Source organism: Sarcophilus harrisii, chromosome 6 (genome assembly GCF_902635505.1).
Source record: "Sarcophilus harrisii chromosome 6, mSarHar1.11, whole genome shotgun sequence".
Classification (NCBI taxonomy): domain Eukaryota; kingdom Metazoa; phylum Chordata; class Mammalia; order Dasyuromorphia; family Dasyuridae; genus Sarcophilus; species Sarcophilus harrisii.
In genome coordinates this window covers 177,328,360-177,351,201 of record NC_045431.1, presented here as the reverse complement: position 1 = coordinate 177,351,201, position 22,842 = coordinate 177,328,360, and the positions used below count along the sequence as shown (strand labels likewise).

At 46.6% G+C, this 22,842-nt stretch overlaps 1 protein-coding gene across 1 annotated transcript; it reads right to left on the bottom strand.

The window, feature by feature from the left end:
- Nucleotides 1-10,071: 10,071 nt before the first annotated feature.
- FGL1 (fibrinogen like 1) lies at nt 10,072-22,606 on the bottom strand. Its single transcript, XM_012551932.3, has 8 exons — nt 22,464-22,606; nt 21,591-21,654; nt 16,680-16,860; nt 15,758-15,917; nt 15,220-15,317; nt 11,913-12,001; nt 11,602-11,789; nt 10,072-10,293 (listed from the first exon to the last, which is right to left on the bottom strand). Exons 2-8 carry the CDS (start codon nt 21,648-21,650, stop codon nt 10,134-10,136), a joined length of 936 nt encoding a protein of 311 aa, XP_012407386.1. The 5' UTR covers nt 21,651-21,654; nt 22,464-22,606; the 3' UTR covers nt 10,072-10,133.
- Nucleotides 22,607-22,842: the final 236 nt, after the last annotated feature.

Here is a 22,842-nt window from a genome sequence, read left to right as displayed (position 1 = left end):
CTGGAGAGACTTACACGAACTGATGCTGAGTGAAATGAGCAGAACCAGGAGATCATTGTGTGCAGTAACAACCATATTATACAATGAACGTGACTCTTTCCAGCAATGAGATTATTTAGGCCAATTCCAATAGATTTGTGATGGAGAGAGCCATCTGCATCCAGAGAGACCACTCTGAGAGCTGAATGTGGACCACAACATAGTATTTTCACTCTTTTGTGTTGTTGTTTGCTTGCATTTTGTTTTCTTACTCATTTTCTTTCCTTTTTAATCTGATTTTTCTTGTGCAGCACGAAAATTATATAAATGTTTACATATATTGTATTTAACATAAAAATTGTAAAACTGTATGTGATGGCAAGCAGTCATCCACAAGGATTCATTTATTAAGCAACTGCTCAATGCCAGGCATTGTACAAAGCACTGGGGGGAAAAATGCAGAAAGGAGGTAGTTCTGACCTTCAAGGAGCTTGTTGTTTGTCCTTGGTTCTTGTAGAGGTCCATGACATCAGGGATATGCAAAGGAGGGAGGGCTGTGCAAGGTCACCTGCCTCACCTTCCCCTCCAGAGGCATCTGAGTCCTGTGGTCAGATATAGATCAGGATGACTGGAAATGGCCCTGGTTGCCCTGGGAGACCTCAGCCTTTTTAAGTTAAAGTCTTCCATAGTTCTTTTCAACAATGAGGTGACCAATTCCAATGAACTTGGGATGGAGAGAGCCATCTGCTCGGACTATGGGGCCTGAATGTGGATCAAAGCATAGTATTTCCACCTTTTGTGTTGTTTGCTTGCTTTTTTTTCTTTCTCATTTTTTCTCCTTTTTGATCTGATTTTCTTGTGCAGCATGATAATTATAGAAATATGTATAGAAGAATTGCACATGTTTAACATAAATTGAACTGCTTGCTGTCTAGGGGAGGAGATGAGAGAAGGGAGGGATAAAATTTTGGAACACAAGGTTTTTCAAGGGTGAATGTTGAAAACTATCTTAGCATATATTTTGAAAATAAGAAGTTATTATTTTAAAAAAAGTCTTCAACAGGTCTCAGACTGAGGTCCCATTCATTCAGTGATTTAGGTTAGGTAGCAATTGAGACAAAGAATCTCCTCTTTTCTCTTAATTAAAAAAATCTAAATAAACATTGTAATCAAAGGAGATGTGTAAGATCGGGTTAGGGGGCTCCCTGATGAGCACAGCCACTAACAAGGAAGTTTGGTACCTGTCCTACACCTTTGAGTTTGGGGCCCTGTAAGTGGTCAGGGAGAAGGACTCCCCAGGATCACACAATCACTATAGGTCCAAAGCAGATCTGGTATTCAGGGCTGTCCCAAACCCATAGAACCTCAGAGCTGAAGGGACCTCGGTAGCCATCCAATGTAACTCATTCTGAAAAGGAATGCCCACTTCAGTATTTCACCCTGTACTGGAAGACCTCCCATGAAGGGGACCCCCTCTCTCCATTCCCTTTGGGACAGCTCTGATTATTAGGACCCCAAACCTGAAGTGGTCTCTGGGCACTTGGCTTCTGGTTTTGTCTCTTGCAGAATAAGGACCATCCCACTCCTGAAGGCCAACCTAGCCCACTCCCCACTTTCTGTAGACTAAACATCCCGTTCCTTTAACTGCTCCTTAGATGACATGGACTCAAGGTCCTTCACCCGGCTGGCTGTCTATTATTCTCCACAACTTAAACATGGCACCCAGAACAGAACAGCTCAGTCCTCCTCCAGATGAGGTCTGAATAGACCTAAGCTGCCTGACCCCTCAGGCCCTCAGTTTTCCAGTCCATAAAATGGTAGAATTGGGAAGATTGGGGTAAGAGCATCCCAGCTCCAGATTCAAGGTTAGTTCTCTGATCTGACTGTGGTTGTGTCCAGGATGAAAAAAAAAGGGGCAAGGGTTTAGGAGGGAGTGGAACTGGACCCCAAGGCAGCAGCTGAGTCAGCTCCATGCCATGGTTTAATCATCACTTTCTGGAGGCCAGAAGCCATATGCTAACCTTTCCCAAGGAAACCCGATCCTAGAAACTCACCATAAATTTCTCCTGCTCAGCCATTTGGGGCTACCTATCGCTCCAGGTATAGGGCAATGGTACTATGGAAAGCCTTCTTTGGAGAGCCGGGAGCCATTGAGGAAAAGGACACAGAACCTCAAGGAAGGAGCCACAGCATCCCCCTTTTCCCAGCCAAAGGTTAGTTTGACTGGCTCCTCACACGTGTCATTCCTGGATCTCGGGAACAGCAAGGATCTGAGAGGCAGATAAGCACTCAATGCTGATCAATGATTTGATTAATAAGCATCTTTAGGTGTCTACTTTGGGGATGCAGCAACAAAAGCATACAGGGACTACTCACATTCTCTCAGGGGACAACACGGAGCTAGACCCATAGAGAGAGAGCCCCTAGATCTGCTTAACTCATGTAGGGAAAGCCCTTTTACCAGTTTGTATTTTTGGTTTGCTGCCTGGAGAAGTGAGAGATCCAATGATTGCCTGCGGGACCAAAACCCACAGCTTCCCAGCTCTGTGGCAGGCTCTCTGTCCACTGGACCACACTGCCTCTGTGTCAGAATATAGAGAATGAACACAAACTCCATCCAAGGCTGTCAGGAAAGATGGAGGATGTTAGCAGCCGGGGGTAGGGCAATGGGGACATTAGGAAAGGATTTATGTCAAAGGGAGTGTCTGAGCTGAATTTTAAGGAAAGTAAAGAAGGTTTCCAGCCTTCCAAAGAAACAATTATAGATGGAGCATCAAGGGGAGGAACAGCCAGTTTCTCTTGACCTGAGACTGAAGAAAGGGGAGTAAAGCAAAGGGCTTTGTATGAAATTCTGAGGCAACCCTAGGGAATCTGGAGAATCTATTGAGAGGGAAAAGTGAGTTCTTTGTTTAGGAAAATGACTGGCTTGAAAAAGGGGAGGCCTTTGAGGCAGGAAGATCAATAGGAGGCTGCTGTGGCCTTCAGAGGAGAAGGAATAATGGCCTGTACCTGAAGGTGACTGGGTGAGTTTGGAGGAGCAGTTGCATAGAAGGCAACCTAGTACAAGCTCATTGTTTCATGCTGTGCAGGAGAGAGTGCTGGCCCCAGAGATTAGGGGCATTTCATAGCTATGTGATTCTGGGCAAATCAGTTTACATCTTCTGCCTCTATTTCTTCAACTCTAAAATGAGGATTATAACAGCCCCCATTCACAGGGTTGTTGTGAAACTCAATACAATGTCTGGCACATAGTAAGTGCTTAATAAATAATTGTGCCTTCCCTTCCTTGCTCCCTTGTACTCTCAGAACTTAATACAATGTATAGTATACAGTAAGCACTTAATAAATGCTTAGTGTCTGGTCAATAGTAATTGTTTCATTCTTTGCCCTTGAACTCCCAGAATTTAGAATAATACCTGATACATAGAAGGCACTTAATAAATACTTAGTGTCTGGTCAATAGTAATTGTTTCATTCTTTGCCCTTGAACTTGCAGAATGTAGCATGGTGTCTGGCACATAGTAGGTGCTTACTAAATGCAGGTTCCCTTCTCCCTTTTCCTTTCCTCTTTAAATGACTAAATAAGAAGAGGAACCAGTTAGACTCCATTCCTCCCTGGGCCTGGGGGTTGCACAGGCTGCTGTCATGCCCTTGTACCCTGTCCTCAAGGAACCTAGGAATGGCTGCAAGACCCAGACCCATGACAGATGTGTGTCTGGCATTTGAGGCCCTAACAAGCCCACTGCCACCAATTAGAAATCGTGAAAATATTTTTGAAGCTTGGAGGCCCAGGAGACACTTCAGTGAACCAATAAGCATTCATTAAACACCTGCTGTATACCAGGGACTGTGCTAAACCAGGGGGATACAAAGAAAGGCAAAAGCCAGTTCCTGCTTTTGAGGAGCCCCCAGTCATCAGTGTCTTGGGGTTCAAGTGCAGTGAGTCACTTCCTTTCTCTGAGCCTCAGTTTTTCCTTCTGCAGGATGGGGCCCACCTTTGCAGACATCCTACCTCCCAGGGTGGTCTAGGAGAAGTGCTTCATAAGTTCCCTATAAATGGGAGGCATATTATCACAAACTGGGCAAGCCGGGTCCTTTCTTAAAGATAGGGCTCCTCCTACTCCAAGTACCAGTTTCTTGAATAGAAAAAGGCGCTGAGAACTTTTACCTTGGCCCCCAAGAGAGCTGTGTAGTGAGCTGCCTATGGGAGGGCCCTGCTCTGGTACCACTGGATCTGGAGGAGAACAAGGGCCCAGGGTTCTGGCACATGGCAGCCGGCTTGGAGAGCTCCAGAAAAGTTCCTGCCCCCCCCCACCTGCTCCCTCCCCTGCCCAGCGCTCCGGGAATGCAGCTAGAGGCTGGCTGGACTTCCCTGCAAGCCATCCTGCTGCAGCCAGGCAGGGGCAGGGGAGGGGGAGCTTTCCCTTTGGGCCAGGCCCATGGGGCATTCCAGAGGCAGTGAAGGCCGGCTCTCCATGGTCAGAGGACCTGGCTTCCAACCTGCCCTCGACATTCGTTACCTGTGTGAACTGGACCAAGTCCCCTCAGTCCCAAGACTCAGTGTTCCTTTCTGTAAATGAGTGGAGGGGAGGATCTGAGGGTCTCTAAGCTGCTATTAAGGATTTTTCCCAGGTTCAGGAAGCTGCCATCCTGGACTTGCAGGTTCAGAGCTGATGGCCCCTCATTTTACCAAGAAGGGAAGAGGTCCCTTGGGGCTGTGCACTTTCTGAGTTGTCAAAGGAAGAACACTTCCTTGGGAGAAAAGAACCTTTTCTGAAGGGTTTGCTGGAGTCCGGACCCCAGGTATCGTGCTAGGGACTCAATGCCAATGTGAGCCAGCCTCTGCCCTCAAGGGGATATCACTCTCAAGAGGGGAGACAACACACAGGGAGAGAATTTAGCTCCTTACCAAAAGCAGTGATGCATGGATTTGTTTCTTATTTTACTTTCTTATTTTTTTAATTAAAGTTTTTTATTTCCAAAATATATACAAGGATAATTTCCAGCGCTCACCCTTACGAAACCTTGTGTTTTAATTTTTTCCCTCCCTTCCCCCCACCCTCTCCCCTAGATGGCAAATAACCCAATATATGTTAAACATGTGCAAGTCTTCTATATATATTTCCACAATTCTTGCTGCACAAGAAAAATCACATCAAAAAGGAAAAAAAAAAGAGAAAGAAAACAAAATGCAAGCAAATAACAACAAAAAGAGTGAAAATGCTATATTATGAACCATGCTCAGTTCCCATCGTTCTCTCTCTGGGAGTAGATTGCTCTTCATCACAAGATCATTGGAACTGGTCTGATCTTCTCATTGTTGACAAGACTGATCATTGTATAGTCTTGTTGTTGCCATGGATGATGATCTCCTGGTCCTGCTCACTTTACTCAGCATCAGTTCATATAGGTCTCTCCAGGACTCCCTGAAATTGTCTTCCTGATCATTTCTTATAGAATAATAATATTCCATAACATTCATATACCGTAACTTATTCAGCCATTCTCCAGCTGACGGGCACCCACTCAGTTTCCAGTTTTTGCCACTAGGAAAAGGGCTGCCACAAACATTTTTTCACAGGTGGGTCCCTTTCCCTCCTTTAAGATCCCTTTGGGATATAGGCTCAATAGAAATACTGCTGGGTCAGAAGGGTGAAAGCCCTTTGGGAATAACTAGGATGTGTTTCTGGCCTAGGATGAAGCGACCTGTTGGCCAGGTAGATGGCCAGGAGGTGGGGGCGGAAGCAGGTGCCAGTGTGAGCCTGTTAGAACATGGCAGGCAGACAAGTTTGCCCTCACTCATCACCGATCTGGACCCCTCAGCCCCCGGCCGGGAGTTTCCAAGGTGAGTTGCAAGGAGGTGGATCGGGAAGCTGGTGGGCTGTCAGGGAGGTGCCATTCCAGGACTGACCCAGAGCCTGGCACACAGTAGGTGCTTCTCTAAGGTGCCCAAGGCGGAGAGCCCGGATTCATCCTAGAACTGCCAGAAGGGACCCAAGGGATCACTAAGATTTCCTCAGCTCAAACGCTGTGTGGTTTTCCCGTGACTCCCCCAAAGGCAGGCTGCAGAGCTGGGGCTGTGGGTTCCCAGTCTGGCCCGCTGGCTCCGCCATGCTGCCTCCAGCGTGGCGCCTTTCCCCAGCCCAAGGGAGCATCGGGTGGATGCTTCGGTGGCCCACAGTTTTCCCAGCAGGTGGACGTCACCAGCCTGCCTTCCTTGCAAGGTGAGGCTGCTGGTGGGTGGCGATCTTGGGCTCCCTAGGTAAGGCAGGTAGATCTTGCCCCTCCCCCCTGGGGGGTATCACATCCCACCCAGCGAGTGGGCAAGGAGTGGGTAGCTGCCCGAGGGCACTGGCCACTTGCCCACCCCCTCACAACCGAGTTTAGCAGACAGCATTTCCCAAGCCGCCTCCTCCTCCGGCATCTCTCCCTGGCGCTCGGGGGCTGCCCCCGAGTTTGCAGGGGAGACCGGCATTCCCAGAGAGCCCAGCGCCAGCCCGCAGCGAGGATCAGATGATTGATAGAGAGACACAGCCAACTGATAGACAAACAGAGATAAAGCATTGACCAGATCCTGTGTGCCCAGTACTGGGCTGGCTCTGGTGCACTCTAGATACAAATACAAGCCAACAAGTCAGTCCTGTCCTCCACAAGCTTACACTCCAAAAGGGGAGGAGAGATGAGCAGGTACACACCTGAGGTAGGGAGAGGTGCAGCCAGCAAGTAAGTAAAGGCAGAAGGGAAGTGATCATAGCCGGGGTGTGGTCCAGGAGAGGGAATCCCCAGTGAAGAGAGGGGGACTTCAGAGCAGGGGTCGCTCCAAAGTGGGAAGAGCGAGAAGGTAAATTTCAGAGAGCTGTCAGGAAACCTGGGATCAGACACTGTCTCTCATTTACTTCTTGTCGAACCTAACAAATCATTTGATTTCTCTCATCCTGTTTCTTCATTGGTAAAAAGGGTGTTGGGAGGAGGCGGAAGAGCATGGAAGAGGAATACACAAGTGCGTTTTATTTTTATGATGTTGGGTAGAACCATAGATGTAGCTCTGGAAGGGATCTGAGAGGGCCCCTGACTTCCATCCCTTCATTTAACAGGCAGAGAAACCGAGGCACAGAGAGAGTTTCAGGGAGGTCTTGCTGACTTGTGCAGGGGGATGGAAGGCCGCTTTGCTCCCTGGACTCCCTGAACTGCGTCTCATCTTCCCAGAATCCCTCACCTGGGATGCCCCCGGGGAAGGCTGGGTGGCTCAGGGGGACCCCAGGAAGGCTGGGTGGCTCGGGGACGCCCCCGGGCGGATGCTGGGAGGACTCCACATTTGGGGAAGGAGGGGAGGCAGGTCCAGGGAGGAAGTGGGTTCTGCATCCCGGCCTCCTGGTAGGGCTTCTCCGGTGCCACGTCACCATAGGCCCTTCTGGGCACATTGCAGCAGGCCAAGAGCTCCACCTAGCGGGGGACGTGCCCCAAATCCAGGGCCAGCGAGGCAAGTCCTTGAATAGCATCATGCTTGTATTGGGTTACGTGCCATCCAGAGGAGGAAGGGGGAGGGAGGGGCGGGGAACATTTGGAACACAAAGCTTTGCAAGGATCAATGTTGAAAAATTACCCATGCATATGTTTTGGAAAATAAAGAGCTGTAATAAAAAATAATAAAAAAAGAAAATTCATTGTGCTTTCAGAAAATGACGGATGGGCAGCTCATCAATGTCTCTGCACAAGTCACTCAGGGCCACCAGTGCCAAGGACTTCTTCAGGGCTCCTCCTCCCTCCTGGCAGCTGCCCTCCTCCCCCCTTTTTCTTTCTTTCTTTCTTTCTTTCTTTCTTTCTTTCTTTCTTTCTTTCTTTCTTTCTTTCTTTCTTTCTTTCTTTCTTTCTTTCTTTTTCTTTTTTGCCGAGGCAATTGGGGTTAAGTGACTTGCCCAGGATCACACAGCTAGGAAGTGTTAAGTGTCTGAGGTCAAATTTGAACGCAGCTCCTCCTGACTTCAGGGCTGGGGCTCTATCCACTGTGCCACCTAGCTACCTTCCCCCTTTTTCCTTGGGCACCAGGGCAGTCCTCCAACAAATCCTCTTCCTCAGGGAGCTTTCCTGCCATCGCTGCTCCTTTCCTAGTCCTCCTCCTTTCCTGGGCATCAGTGCCCTGACCGTGTCTCCTTGCTGGTGAGGATGGAGAGAAGCAGGCTCACACACACACACTCCCGTGTCTGCCCATTGCCAGGTGTAGCTTAGAATGAGTGCTCCCTGAGGGAGGATGGCTTGGTTCCTGTCTGGGTATCACAGCCCCAGCCCCAGTGAGAACTTAACAAACACTTCATCTCTCCCCCCGCACCTGGCAGTTCTGGATATGTGTTAGGGGTTTGACAAATTCTTGCTGAATAGTGTGAAGCCCTGGAGAATATCACATTGGTGTTGAATCCCAAGGAAATACTCCTACAGAATAGGAGGGATAGGGGGGCGCTAGGTGGGCAGTGGATAGAGCACCAGCCCTGAAGTCAGGAGGACCCGAGTTCAAATCTAACCTCAGACACTTAACACTTCTTGGCTGTGTGACCATGGGTAAATCACTTAACCCTAATTGCCTCAGCAAAAAAGAAAAAAAGAAAAAGAATTGCAGGGCTAGAGATTCAATTAGAAAATGATAGTATTCAAACACTTTTGGAAAGTGGTATTATTGGAATCTATGTTGGCCCTTAGGCAGACTCTAAAATGGGGTCTTCTGGATGCCTTGGGCACAAGCTGGTGAAGAACCCCAGAGGCCCCTTGTCAGAATCATATTCAATTAAATACGTGTTCAATTAAAATACACAGGATTACAAAGTAAGCCTGTTATATTAGAATGGAGTTATCAATTTGTTTTAAAAACAAGTTCACAGACCCATGGTTAAGAACTCCAGGTCTAGAAGATGGGCCTTGTGAGCAACATGGAAGGAAACAATCATTACTTAATTTATTAAATCAGGTCCAAGCAAATAAATACTGCATGGGAATTTTATGGGGAATGTGCCACGCCACACTTACCTGGGTCTCCACCCTTATATTTTCTCATCTTTCAGCAGGAGCTTCCCAGTGTGAAAGTCCCATAAGTTTCTTAATGACAGGAATTATTTATTTTTGTATGCCTGGTGCCTAATATAGAGTCTGGTATACAGTAAGCACTTCATAGCTGCTTGGTTTTTGCATGAAATTAAGTTGGTTCTGTTCCATAGGTGGGATTAGCTTGGATAAATTCTTCCTTTCTAGATCTGGATATAAGTTGTAGCATTCCAAAGGGAAAGCGTGCTAAACTAGAAGTCAGACCCAGGGGGAGTTGCTCTGGGGGAAATTGTTCTGGTTTTGACATGTTGAAATTGGAGATACTTTTGAGACATCTAGACACCCAATAGGAAGCTAGAGATATCAAACTGGGACTCAGGAGAGAGGTAAGGGCTGGATGTACAGATCTGGAGTCATCTGCACAGTGGTGATGGCCGAAATCACAGGAAAGGAGATCAGGAAGAGAGAATGTAATGAGAGGAGAGGGCCTAGAATGGAAAGTGGCAGCATGTGCTCCCCTGCTCAAGAGGCAGAGATGTGAGGAAGGCACCTATAAAGGAAGTCAGTTAAAAGAACAACAATGGGGAAATGTCCCAAAAACCTAAGAAAGAGAGGAGACAAGGAGGGTCAGCAAGGTCAGCAGTGAGGGGAAGAGACGGAGAGGCAAAGACAGAGACACCCAGAGAGAGACACCAAGTGCCAAAGAAATTTGAGATTAAAGAACCAAAACCTTCCAGGGCCTCATCTCCACTCGCCTCATCCTCCTGGCTGCCCATCTTTCACTCTCCAGGTGATGCACATCCTGCCCTGGGCTTAAGCCTCCCCCCCCCCCCCCCCCGGCAGTGATCAGCAAAGGGGTGGCTGCTGGTCCTGGCCCTCGCTGCCCTCCCAGAGGCATGGTGTTGTCTCCCTGACTCGACTATAATCTCCCTGGGGCAAGCCCCCACAGGACTCACCACTTTTACCCATTAGGTCACCCCCATTTTAAGGTAATTTCTTGTTACATTTTCTTTTCTGCAAGTGTGCTGAGCGATAAACGGTGAGACAATGACCAGACAGCCATTTGAAAAGCCCCATCATTTTAATACAGAATGGCGGGGAAGGAGAGCGCTCACAGCGCATTTTTAAATAACATTTGGCACAAAGTCTCTGGGCCGGATCTTCATAACCACGGATTTCAGAGAGTACCACCAGCCGTGCCAGGTGTACCAGACGATGCCGTTGTCCGTCTCACCCGTGTAAGCCCCTCTGTAGTACAGCCCGTTGAGGTTTGCTGAGTGACACCTGAGGGGCAGATAGAAGAATGGGGTCTTAGGGACAAACTTCCTCAACCTCATCTGTGGGTGACACAGAAGCTGGGGACAGAAAAACGGGGTCCCCGCTCCTCTGAGAGGGGCGGGGAAGTGTCCTGACTCTGAGATCCCACCATGGTCAAACATACAAACACCCAATTGTTCTGTGACTTAGAGCCCTGGAGGGTGACTCCCCTGAACTCACATTTACTCTGTGAAAGAGGAGGATTTGAACTTGGCTCTTTCTGGGGCTCTCAGTCCCTTCCCTTTGGATTGGATCCATCCCTTCATTCTTATATTTTATACTGTCGGCCAAAAATCTCCTGCACCATCTAAAGGCAGGTAGAGCCTGAAGCAGAAAAACACTCCTGTAGCCTCAGACACCGGGGTGTAGGGCAGATCACTTAACCTCCCTTTGCTTCAATTTCTTCATCTGTAAAATGGGATTAATTACAGCATCTGCCCCCCAGAGTTGTGATGAGAATCCAGTGAGATCTCTGTAAAGTGTTTAGTTCAGTGTCTGGCACATAGTAGGTGCTATGCAAATGCTAGCTATAATGTTATATAAATTTTATTGTACACTGTTTATTAATATTTGGGCATTTATGTGGCAGATTGGCTGGAGAAGGCCTGAAAGACTACCAGGTTTCAGCCTAAATAACCAAATTGTCGCAAGGTTGACCTAATTAGAGCCTGCTTTCCTTTCTCCCTGCTCTCCAGATGGCTCCTTCCTGGGTTCTGGCTGCTTCACTATCAGGAGGCTCAAATTACACCTTTGTACTTTTCCCAGTTTCAGATGAGGAAAAGGAGGGAGGTCCACTTAGGCCTGGGAGTTAGTGAAGGCCAGTGTGGCTTTTCTGACTGCTTGTCTTGGGACTTAATGGGCAGGGAGGAGGGCTTGGTTTGAAACCCTGGCTCATTGGGTTATCCTAATGAAGTCCAGCTCCCCAGCCCGGACTCTAACACCCTCCCTAATACCCCAACCCTGTCCCTGTTTGGGGACAGCAGCTCCCAGAAAGTGCTTGGTAAGAGGCAGAGGGAGCCTCCCATTCTCCTGGAAGTCCCCGCTTGCTCCCAGAATCCTTCCCAGTCCCCCATTCACTCCAGCCCTTCTGGGACTATCTCACATTGCCCTTGTTTCTAGCTTATTGATACCCAGCTGTTTGAATGGTGCTAGATGGTGAGGAGGCCGGGAACCAGGATGCTTCCTAAGCATCCCTAGCACATCACCCAATGCCCGTACACAGAAGGTGCCTAATAAATGCTCTTTGGCGGACTCGACTCTGAAGGAGTTCCATACCTGTTGTACCACCAGCCGGCCCTGTCCTCCTTAGCGCAGTTCCCTGAGTAGTTGTCATTATCGCGGTCTCGAGTGCTGAATTTCATCCGCAGGTGACTGGCCCACCATTGTACCTCCGGATGGAAGCTCCCTGCGAGTGAGTCCCCGGCTGTGCCCGAGTACTCCCTGAAGCTCAGCTCGTAGGAACTCTGAGGGAGAAGAGTCAGCATCCTCAGCCTCCGCCTGGCCCAGAGAGGGGGCCACTGGGGAAGAGCGTGGAGGGGGCTCCATCAGCCCCTGGCGCCTGAGCCGTTTCACAGCCCCCTTCTTACCTTTTCGCTGCCAACTCGGAAACTTTCATACTGCGCAAAGCGGTGCTCCCCTTCAAAGTCGGCCAGGTCGATCTTCAGGGTGTAGTCTCCTGCACAAACAAGAAGCAGACGCCCATCTTCGGCCAGCTCTGGTTCTGCCCAGAGCCCGAGACCGGATGGGCCACGGCAGGCTGACCGTGGCTGCTCCCAAGCAAACCCTGCTTTCTGGAGAGCCAGCGGCCGCCACTCAGCTAAGGGAGTTTCCCAGCCACTGCTCCATCGGTGTGAGATCCAGGAGGAGGCCAATAAGGCACAGGGGAGGCCAAATGGGTCATGTTCTTCTGCTTACAGATATAGAGAATGTGGGCTCCCAAGGAAGGAGGGCCTGAGTTCAAATCCAGACTCAGACACTATCCATGTGACCCTGGATTAGTCAATTAGTCCCAATTGCTTTGCCCCCCCCCCAAAAAAAATGAAGAACATAAGGAAACAGGGAAAGATATGAAATTTCATGGAAGGAAACTCGCCCAAGTTAGCATTGGAAGAAAGGCCCTAAGGTTTGCAAAGCACTTGCCTGTATCATCTCATCTGAACCATCCCAAACCTAGCAGGAATGCTATTAATCTCCCCACTTTTCAGGTGAGAAAACCGAGGCTCAGAGAGTTTAAGTGATTTGTCCAGAATCACACAGCTGGATTTGAACTCAGGTCTTCCCAGAAGGAAGAGCACAGAATTTGAACAGAGATGTAAAATTATGAAGCACCAGGATGACCAGGGCAGGGAGGGGGTGGTTCACAAGAGGTAAAGGAAGCACGTTCCTAGTTGGCTGCCGGTGTCTACAGGAAGGTCAGTTGTGGGAACTGAGTTTTCCTTGCCTGGAAACCAGGGGACCCTGAAGGACCAGACAGCCACCCATCCCCCACCAGCTGAGCCAGGACCAGCCGGGGAGCTGCACAAAAGACCAACTGAGGCTGGAGGTCAGGGAAACCTTCTGAACAGGGAAAGGTGGATTCCACATTCTGGAAGAGCAATGGGCTTTAAGAGCTGGTGTCCTGAGATCTCCAAGCACTTATTGGGTACTTTATAATGGAGTGGGTGCTGTAGTGGATGGGGGCTAGGTGGGCATCCAGGTGACCTGGTTTTAAATCCTGCCCCAGAAGCTCAATAGTTGTATGATGCTGTCACTTTTCTCAGAGACTCAGTTTTCTAATCTGTAAAATGGAGACAGAGCTTGTAGTTTACTGCCCTACCAGGTGGTTGTGAGACTCAAATGAGACAACAGATGTTAAGTGCTTCGTAAAACTAGAAACTTTAGAAGAGTTGTTAAGCAAAGAAACTCCCTGAAAGGCAGAGGGTAGAAGAAGAGATGCCTGCTGCAGCCCTGGCCCCAAGACTGCTCTTCATATGGTCCGTGATCTCAGGGATCAGGCAGTTTTCACATAAGAGTTCATTTTGGTACAAATTTCTATGGAATATTGATTTTACAGGAAAAAAGCCGTAGCCAGTCAGTGCATTAATGCACCAACACTAATGTCTCCCCACCTCTGTCTGTCTCTCCCTCCCTCCCTTTTTCTCTCTCTCTTTGTCTATCTTTCTCCATCTCTCTCTCTCTCTCTCTCTCTCTCTCTCTCTCTCTCTCTCTCTCTCTCTTTTCCTTCTCCCTTTTTCTCTCTCTCTTTCTCTCCCTGTCTCCCCCCTCCCTTTTTCTTCCTTTCTTTCTGTGTCTCTCTGTCCCTGTTTCTCTCTTCCCTTCCCTCTTTCCTTCTCTCCATTTCTCTCTCCATCTCTCTTTCTCTTTCTTTCCTCCCCCTTTCTTTTCCACTTGTTTAGGATCTTTTAAACTAGACATTCATGGTTTTCTTTCTGAAGTCAGACGTTTAGAAGCCAGTCCCCCTCCTTCAGAAATGTTTGAATGTCCAAAAGAACAAAAGGGTTGGGCCCCAGCAGAGAGATGCTGAGGCCCTGCTGGGCAGGTTTCCAGGGACTTTGTGGGGAAGCCAGTAAGTGGAAGCAGCCAGCCTGAGAGGGAAGCCCCTCCAGGGAGGGGCAGGGTTCCAGCAGCTTCCAGTCCAGAGGGAAAGAAATCTGGGGGAGGGCAGGAGAAGAGCAAAGCCTTGAGCAACCACTTGTGCTGGGACTCTGGTCTGCTGGCTCAGAGAATGGGAAGGCGTCGCCCTGTCGCAATATTAGTTTCAGGGCTGGCCAGTGGTCAGCCCCTTGTAACAAGGCCTAGCCCTGGGCTGGGGAGCGATTGGACACGGGCTAAATCTGCGGCCAAGCATGACCAACTCTGTAGGAAGGTCTAATTAGTCCTTACAGGGCCTGAGCAATCCTTGGCTTGGTAGTTGCCCTTTATTCTTCAAGAGGACTTGTTGGACTCAATCGTGTCTGACTGTGGCTGATCAGGTCATACAAGCAAGGACCCCCAGGCCCCAGACTAGTGGCCAGGAGAAGTCTAAGGAAGACTCCCAGCCAGCCACATGTGGGCACCAAATGCCTACATTAGAGGGGTTCTGCCCCCAGCATCAGCTATCCCTGAGTCCCTCCCCCCGTGGAGAACCCAAGAAAACAGGGGTTTCTGCTGCCTACAAATGGAGGATTCACAGGGGACAAGAAAAGGCTCAGACTGAAGGGCTCCTGTCTCCCTCACTCCCTCTGCCTCCATCCTTTTCATTCTTTCTCCCCTTTTTGCCTCCTGTTTCTTTCTTTTGTTCTTTGTTTATTCTTTCTCTCTTTCTCCTTTATCTCTCTGTATTTCCCCTCTGCTTTTGAGTCTAACTCTCTCTTCTCCCACCTCCCCTCTTTGCTTCTCTCTCTCTGTCTCTCTCTCTGTCTCTCTCTCTCTGTCTCTCTCTGTCTCTTTCTCTCTCTCTCTCTCTCTGTCTGTCTCTCTCTGTCTTTGTCTCCCTGTCTCTGGTTTTCTCTTTCTCTCTCCTCTCTGTCTCTCTATCTCTCTTTCTCCATTTCTCACTCATCTTTCTCCATCTCTATCTCCATCTGTCTGTCTGTCTGTCTCTCTGTGTCTTTGTGTCTCTGTCTCTGTCTCTCTCCATTTCTCTCTCATCTTTCTCCATCTCTCTCTTGTCTCTCTCTCTCCTTCTCTTTCTTTCTCTGTCTCTGCCTCTCTCCATCTCTTTCTCTGTCTCTTTTTGTGTCTCTGTCTCTGTCTCTCTTTCTTTCTCTGTGTCTCTGTCTCCCTTTCCCTTCATCAATCTCTGCCCTTATCTGAAAAGAAAGCATCACCAGGCATCCTCCAAACACCTTAAAAGTTTCAGGTTACAGGAATCTTCCTGTTGAACAAAACAAGATTTCCCTACATCCATCTTACGTTGGGTGGACAGGAAGTGGAGATTTCTATTGCCAAGCCAGTATTCGCCATTTTTTTGGTCAAAATTTCCAAAACCTTTTTCATAGTCATCCCAGTTCCTGAAAATCCAAGAGAAAACCACATGTAGCTGTCACCTGCCTCCCCATCTAGCCCTTCCCCACCTTGTTCCTCCTCCCAGCTCATGCCTGTGATCCCAAAGCACTTTCATACATCTAGAAGCACTGACATTTCCCTTACACAGATAAGCTGAAGCCGGAGAAAGGCAAGATTGGGCTAAGACCACTGAACACATCAATGAAGGAGCAGGATGAGAACCCCATTGTCTTTGCCTCTAACGCAGGCTTTTCCCATTCTTTCTAACTCACCAAGGCCCACTTTTCTTTGCTTTCTTGCTCATTTTGGGGAAAAGGTATTAGTGCTCAGTATTTTGTCTTAACGGGAAAGATGGAGCTTCACCTGCATTACTAGCCACGAGGTGACCAGAGCGTTGAGCTCCACCTCCAGCTCTAAAGCTAGCCTGCATCGCGGGTCGGGGTACCTGTCAAAGTTCTCCGAACCGTCCCAGCGCCTCTGTATCACTGTCCAGCCGCCCCCATCCGTCATGTCGCAATAAACTGAGAACTCCTCCGGACTTTGCAGGGGCTTGATTTTGTAGAAACCACTGAACTTGTGGCCATCATTGAACACCTCCGAACAGTCTGTCGGCAAAACATCTGTCAGGAGACTCCCAAGAGTGGCCCCAAGATTCCCTTCAACAAACAATTATTCCCTCACTGTCATAAATACAGAAAACATTTTAGAAATCTAAGATCTCAGAGAAGGAGTATCTGCTCCAAGGAATGGATTAGAGACTGAAATTGGAATTATTGGATCTAGGGAACCCCTAGAGGAGCAATCTCCTTCAGCAACCAGAGAGCAACACTCTCTGGTGATCAAGCCCGTGAATTCTACAGACTCCTCAGAATCATGGTTTTAAATGCATAAACAGAATATTCAGGATTACAAAGGAAACCAAACCTAAAGAAGTAATTAAGATTAAAAAAGAAATACAAATTCCTGGATCCCAAGTTATACAGCTGGAAAGTGTCCAAGGTGGGATTAGAATTCAAATCTTCTAAACTGGGTAAAATGATGGATTGATCTGACTACCTCTGTAAATAGGACCACAGACTATGAATTTATCGTTAATTACATATATATATATATATATTCATCTTTAATTTAATGAATTTTTCTCATCTACCTCAGAGAGAGCAGGGAATAGAATTCCACCCCATAATGGGGTAAAAGAGACAGATTCAGGACTGAGAAAGTGCTTCATGGATTGTTGCTTTGTTGATGGGCTGGGAAGGAAAGTTCTGCTGGAAGAGCCAGAGCCCTCCAATCAGGACACCTTAGCTATGGACAGAGATAATAAAGGCCATTGGGGAGGCCAAGGGAAGGCCCCCACTCGGACTGACCTGCGTACTGCCTCCTTCCCCTTAGGCGGGGGATGACCTTCAAGTCTCCTTGGTCCATCAGCTGAAGTTCCTGCTCCTGGAGAAGCTGCTCAATCTTCACCTGCTGCTGCTTAACCTGGGCCTCCAGGAGTCTCACCTGGTCCTTCAGCCTCTGCTGCTCCTGGAGGCAGCTCTCCAGAGCCTGGAGGGGAAAATAGAGCTCTCTGTGATGGAAGATGTGGCTGACTTTACCGAGTCATCACCTAAAGGACCAGTCCTGGTGTCTTCCCTGGCACCTCTCACCCCCCAATGTTCCCTCTGTCCAAGCTCTGACCACTCTTCCCCATATGGCTGGGCCAGCATGCTGAGTATCCTGCCCACAATGGCACATCCATGGCTCATGAAGCACAATAGCTGCTAGAGCACGGAAGGCCTCTGATCAGTGTCTGAGAGTCACCTGCCTCTGCCAAGGAGAGCCCAGGCACCTGTCATCCCTTCATCCTTTCATGTCCATGAACTCCATTTTATCCTCAACTTCTAATGCTTCCTGACTCCTTATATCTAACTCACTTGCCACAACATCTCATCTTCACACCATTCTGAGAATGGCACTCCCCTACCACTCAGATTGCTTTATATCTGGGACCAAATCATAGAATCAGAGTCTGAAATTATCTTAGAAGCCTAATGCCATCCATAAATGAAGAATTCCCTTTTAAATCTATCAAAAAGAGATCAAATCACCTTAGCTTGCAAATTCCAATGAAGGGGCACCCTGGGACTAGCTATTTCACTTTGGGACAGCTCTCATTATGGGAAGATTCTCCTGACATCAAGCCTCAGTTTGTCTTTTTTATAATATTCCCCATGATCCTTGTCCTTCCCTCTGTGGCCAAGCAGATGTAGCCTAATCCTTCCTCCAGAGGACAGCCTTTCTAATACTTGAAGGCATCAGTTGTGTTTTCCTTGGATCTTCCTTCATCCTTGCTTCCTTCAAGTACCAAGTAAAATGCCATCCTCTCCCGGCAGGCTCTTGCCATCTCCCCGGATGCTAGCACCTTCCTTCTATGGTTATCCAGTTTTTCTTGACTATAACTGATTTGTACTTAGTTGTTTACATGCTGTCTTCATACTAAGAAAGTAAGCTCCTTGAGGGCAGGGGTCTTGTCTTTTTTTGCATCTCCATCACTTAGTACAATGCCTGACACACAGTACTTAATATATTTTTGTTGGTAGCACACCTGGGCAGGGGAACACCAAGTTCAGTACCCTTCTTTTTTTTCTCTGTCCCTTAGTGGCTGCTCTCTCATGTGGTTATTTCTGTGGCTCTACTCTATCATCCTTTGGAAGACAAGCAGCTGCTTCCTCCTCAGGACATTAAAGAGTTCTCCCTTAAGAGTCTGCAATCTGTAATTATGGTTTTGTTTTGATCTCCGAATGCTCAATCATCCTTTTCCTTCTTCTCTTTTTATAGACTTTCTTCTGTCCTCAGGTCACTTTTTCCCTCTGCCCTTTACAATCCTATTTTGTCACATGGAATTCATATATTTGTTCCTTTGAGGAACACTTTGTTATCTCAATAACCTTGAGTCCCTTCACCTTCTCCTCAAGGAGAGAGGGAGAGCTGTCTATACTTGGAACTTAACATTCTCTTGTTTATGATTTAAATAATGATTAAAAATCAAAAACGTATCTTTTTAGGATGGAAATGTCATATAATCAATGCAAGTCAGTACACAAGCTCTTTTGTTTGTGAAATACGTCAGACAGGGGTGTGCTGAAGATGGCTCATACAGGTTTGAAAACGGATTGTTAAATTTTCAAAGGTAAGCATTTAAACCTTGGAAGTAAGCCAATTCCACAAACTGGGGCTTGACTTTATATTTTTGTTGATTGTCCTGACTTAAGAAAGTAATGGGGGAAATGTTAATGATGCGGATTAAACTGTAAAGTGGTGTCCCACAAGTTTTTTTTTTTTTTTTTTTTAATTTGTTTGATGAACTAAACATTAAACATTTACCAGCACAGTTCCAGCTTCAGGTTATTTGAATCTTATTTCCTAAGCATTTCCTTAAGACTTCTGTCTTTGAAGACTTTTGGGTAACAAAGTGGATATAGCTCTTGGCTTGCAGTCAGGAAGGACTGAGTTCAAATCTGGCCTCAGATGCTAGCCATATAACCCTGGGCAAGGCATTCAACTCTGTTTGCCTCAGTTTCCTCATCTATCAAATGAACTGGAGAAGGAAATGACAAACCATTCTTAATATCACTGCCAAAAAAAAAACCCAAATGGAGAGTTGGACATGGCTGAACAACAATAATAACTTGATAATAACACTCAGCTTCCTTTTCAACAACCCCTCTAATTCCTTTCCACTTTGGAAACAGCTAATTTTTTGTCTCACTGTTGTCTTTTACTTATCTATTTGTTTAACTTACTAATAGTTCTGCTAACTTGCCTTGCCTTGCCAACCACCTTTCCCTATTCCTTCCCTTTGATTCCCTGTTATTGTTCAATTGTTTTTCAGTCCTGATTGACTCTTCCTAACCCCATTTAGGGTTTTCTTGGTAGAGATTCTAAAGTAGTTGGCCATTTCCTTCTACAGCTCATTTTACAGATGAGGAAACTATGGGAAACTGTTATATGGCTTCTGGTCACCCAAGTAATTAGTGTCTGAGGTTGGATTAGAAACCAAGAAGATGAGTCTTCCTGACTGCAGGCCAGGTGCTCTATGTACTGGATCACCTAACTGCTCTCCTCTCTCTGGGTCTTACCCACTAGTCCTACTTCTTCTTCAACCTTCCTTCACCTGAAGCCATAAGAGAAGTTTAGACTTCCCTGAATAATGTTTTCTTTCCAGTTTTCCTCCGTTTCTTCCAATTTCATCTCTTCCTATCCAATCCCTGGCCTTCTTAACAAACCAAACTCTTCAATACTTTCACAATTTCCTTCTTACCCAACTCAAGCTATCTCTCTTCTCCTGCCCCTTCACAATAGTCATCTCTGACTATGAACATTTCATCTACTTCTGCTAGTTTGAGCCAAAGAAGAACTTTGCAAATATGAATGAGAAGTGACTCCATATCTACAGTGGTTTTAGCAAAATAGCTCCTTTCAGCTGTTTTGCTGAATTTTGTTAAATGGTCACAAAGCACAACAGCATCCTTATTCCATCTGACTATCAGAGCCATTCTGAAATGAATTAAAAGGCACTCACCAAGCACCAAGATTTGCCGGGCACAGAGCTAAGCAAAGAGGATCAAAACACAGGCAAAAAGAGGCTTACCTTACCTTTGAGGGGTTTACATTCTAAAAGCAGAACAAAAGATAAGAAAGATAGATTCAGAAGTAGAGGCAGAAGTGTTTCTGATAAAGGCCTCGTTTATAAAAATATAGAGACCTAAGTCAAATTATAAGAATACAAGTCATTTCCCAGTTGCTAAACAATCAAAGGATATAAACAGACAATTCTGAGATGAAGAAATCAAAGCTATCTATAGTCATATGAAGAAATGTTCTATATCACTATTGATTAGAGAAATGTAAATTAAAACACCTATGAGGTACTACCTCCCATATATCAGATTGGTTAAGATGACAGGAAAAGATAATGATAAATGTTGGAGGGAATGTGAGAAAACTTCTTTATTGATCAAATTGTAAACTGATCCAGCCGTTTTGGAGAGCCATTTGGAACTATGTTCAAAGGGCTATCAGATCTTTGATCCAGCAGTGTCACTATTGGCTGTGTATCCCAAAGAGATGATTAAAAAAAAGGGAAAAGGACCCCCACAGTGCAAAAATGTTTGTAGCAGCTCTTTTTGTGGTGGCAAAGAACAAAAAATTGAGTGGATGCCCATCAATTGGGGAATAGCTGAATAATTTATGGTATAAGAATGTAATGGAATATTTTCGTTCTATAAGAAATGATGAACATGCTAAGTTTAGAAAAGCCTGGAAAGACTTACATGTACTAATGCTGAGTGAAGTGAGAAGAACCAGGAAAACGTTGTACACAGTAACAAGAAGATGGTGTTATGATCAACTATGATAGACTTGGCTCTTCTCAGCAATGCAGCAATCCAGGACTTGGAATGGAAAATAGCATCTGCATCCAGAAAGATGACTATGGAGATTAAATGAGCATCAAAGAATACTATTTTCACTTTTTTGTTTGCTTTTTTTTTCTTGTGGTTTTCCCCTTTTGTTCTGATTTCTCTTTCCTATATGGAAATATATTTTAAATGATTATACGTGTATAACCTAAATCAGAGTGCTTGCTTTCTTGAGGAGGAGGAAGGGAAGGAAGGAGGAAAAAAAATTGGAACCCCAGATCTTGCAAAAATGCATGTTGTAAACTATCTTTACATGTAAACAGAAGAATAAAATACTATTAAATAAAAGAAGAAGCTGGGGCAGAGGAGAAGGAGCATGTCTTGGACATTCCCAGAAAATGGCATGGTGCATTTAGGCCAGGCAAGAAAAGGTAAAAATTCAGCAATAAGAGAACCCAGTGTCCTAGAAGAAGTATGTCTGACCTTGTGGAAGAAAGGATGCAAGTAACATGACTTGGAGATAGTTGGAAGAAGATACTTGTCACAGAAACACTTATAGTTCCATTTAAGGGAAAAGAAAGATCAAGTCTGCATTTATATAACTAATAAGTTCTAGCACTAGGACTAGAACTCAGATCTCCTGGCTTTATATTGCCCATTATACTTCTCTTAAGAGCTAAGATTTTCAGCAATGAATCTATTAGGCTTTTTGTTGTGCCCACAAACTCCCAAAGGGAGCAAGAACTCTGTATCTCTCCCAGCACACAGAAAAAAGATTTGCTGAGTGAATGAGTAAATGAATGGTTGGATGAATGAGTGTCACAGAGAGAAGCATTACACATCCAACCCCTTGGGAATGCCCATTAGAAATCTCACCCAGCTTCTCCAGTCCAACATCAAAGTCGCTGCAAGGATCACACTGAACCAGTTCATCATCTTCCTGTTGGGAGAAAAAAAGTCACCAAAAGAAAATTAGTCCAAGATTTCCTTTAGGACTAGGTCCATACTCTGCTGGGACAAAGAAATCAGGGTCAATTTGGGTCCTCTCTAATTTGGGGGACTCTTGGACCCATTCTGGTTGTCCTCCAACTGGGAGAAGGGGTGGGGACAAAAGGGAAACAATAGACCCTGACTATGACATAATTGCAGCCTGCTGTTGGGAAATACTGTTTTTTCTAATTTGTATTTGTTTTGTTTGATAAAGCCCACAGCCATTAATGGTGAGTTGCCATTATTCTATAAATTGGGGGAGGTTGAGATTGAGATAGAAGTTGCTCCAAGAGAAATGGGGGCTCAAGCTAAGTAAAGAGAGAGTTTGTCACTTGTTAGTATTTCTGAGACTAATGCAAAATAGACCCTCCCCCAGATGATCATTGAACTTGGAATGAGAGGGAGTATGGAGATAAGGCAGAAGTTCTGGTAAGTAGCCCTGCAGGTAGCCTAACATCCCATCCCACACACACACACACACACACACACACATTCTGTCTATGGGACTCAGCTGTAGTAGCCTGGGAAGGGAAGACCAGGGATTGCTTTTCCAGTGACTGGCTATTTTGAGAGCCAAATGGGGAGGGGGAGGAGCAGGAGACTACCCTTGCAGGTAAAAGAGACATGGTATCCTGAGCCCCCCTTCCCAGGTAGATGCTGGACCTTAGCAAATTATCTCTAAGTAAAACCCAGCAAGTTCATCAGGGGTATTAGCACACGCCCAAAGCCCCCAGGACAGAGACCAATGCTAGGACTTGCCTGAGAAGGTTCTCCAAGAGTGAGTGGGGCAGCCCAGGCTCCCTGCGAGCCTCCTTTCTCCGGGATTCAGGACACTTGGTGGAGCAGCCTCCGCCAGCTGTGCCCCAGTTAGACTGGGATCCAGCGAGCGCCGGGGCTGCCTGAAGAACTGCTCCGGAAGCAGGGGAGCCCTGGCTGCCGGCCAAGAGTCAACACAGAAAAGCATCGATTTACCGGGAAAAGAGACCCATGAAAGGCCTTCGGGCCCAGTCCGGGATATCCACAGGCTAGGCTTTTGTTCAGACCTTATGAAGACGTGAAGTTTGGTTTTCTTTATAAACAGACTTTTGTGGCTGCTGCCGTTTTAGGGAAAGCCTCGATGGATGCTAATAATCGGATG

Excerpts from the sequence above, each read along its gene's own strand:
- FGL1 (XM_012551932.3), bottom strand. The coding sequence starts at position 21,650 with ATGATGAACTGGTTCAGTGTGATCCTTGCAGCGACTTTGATGTTGGAC. Across the intron at positions 12,002-15,219 it reads CCACTTCCTGTCCACCCAAC|GAGACTACACCCTGAAGATC; the intron begins GTAAGATGGATG and ends TTGTTTGTGCAG. Across the intron at positions 11,790-11,912 it reads TCCGAGTTGGCAGCGAAAAG|AGTTCCTACGAGCTGAGCTT; the intron begins GTAAGAAGGGGG and ends CTTCTCCCTCAG.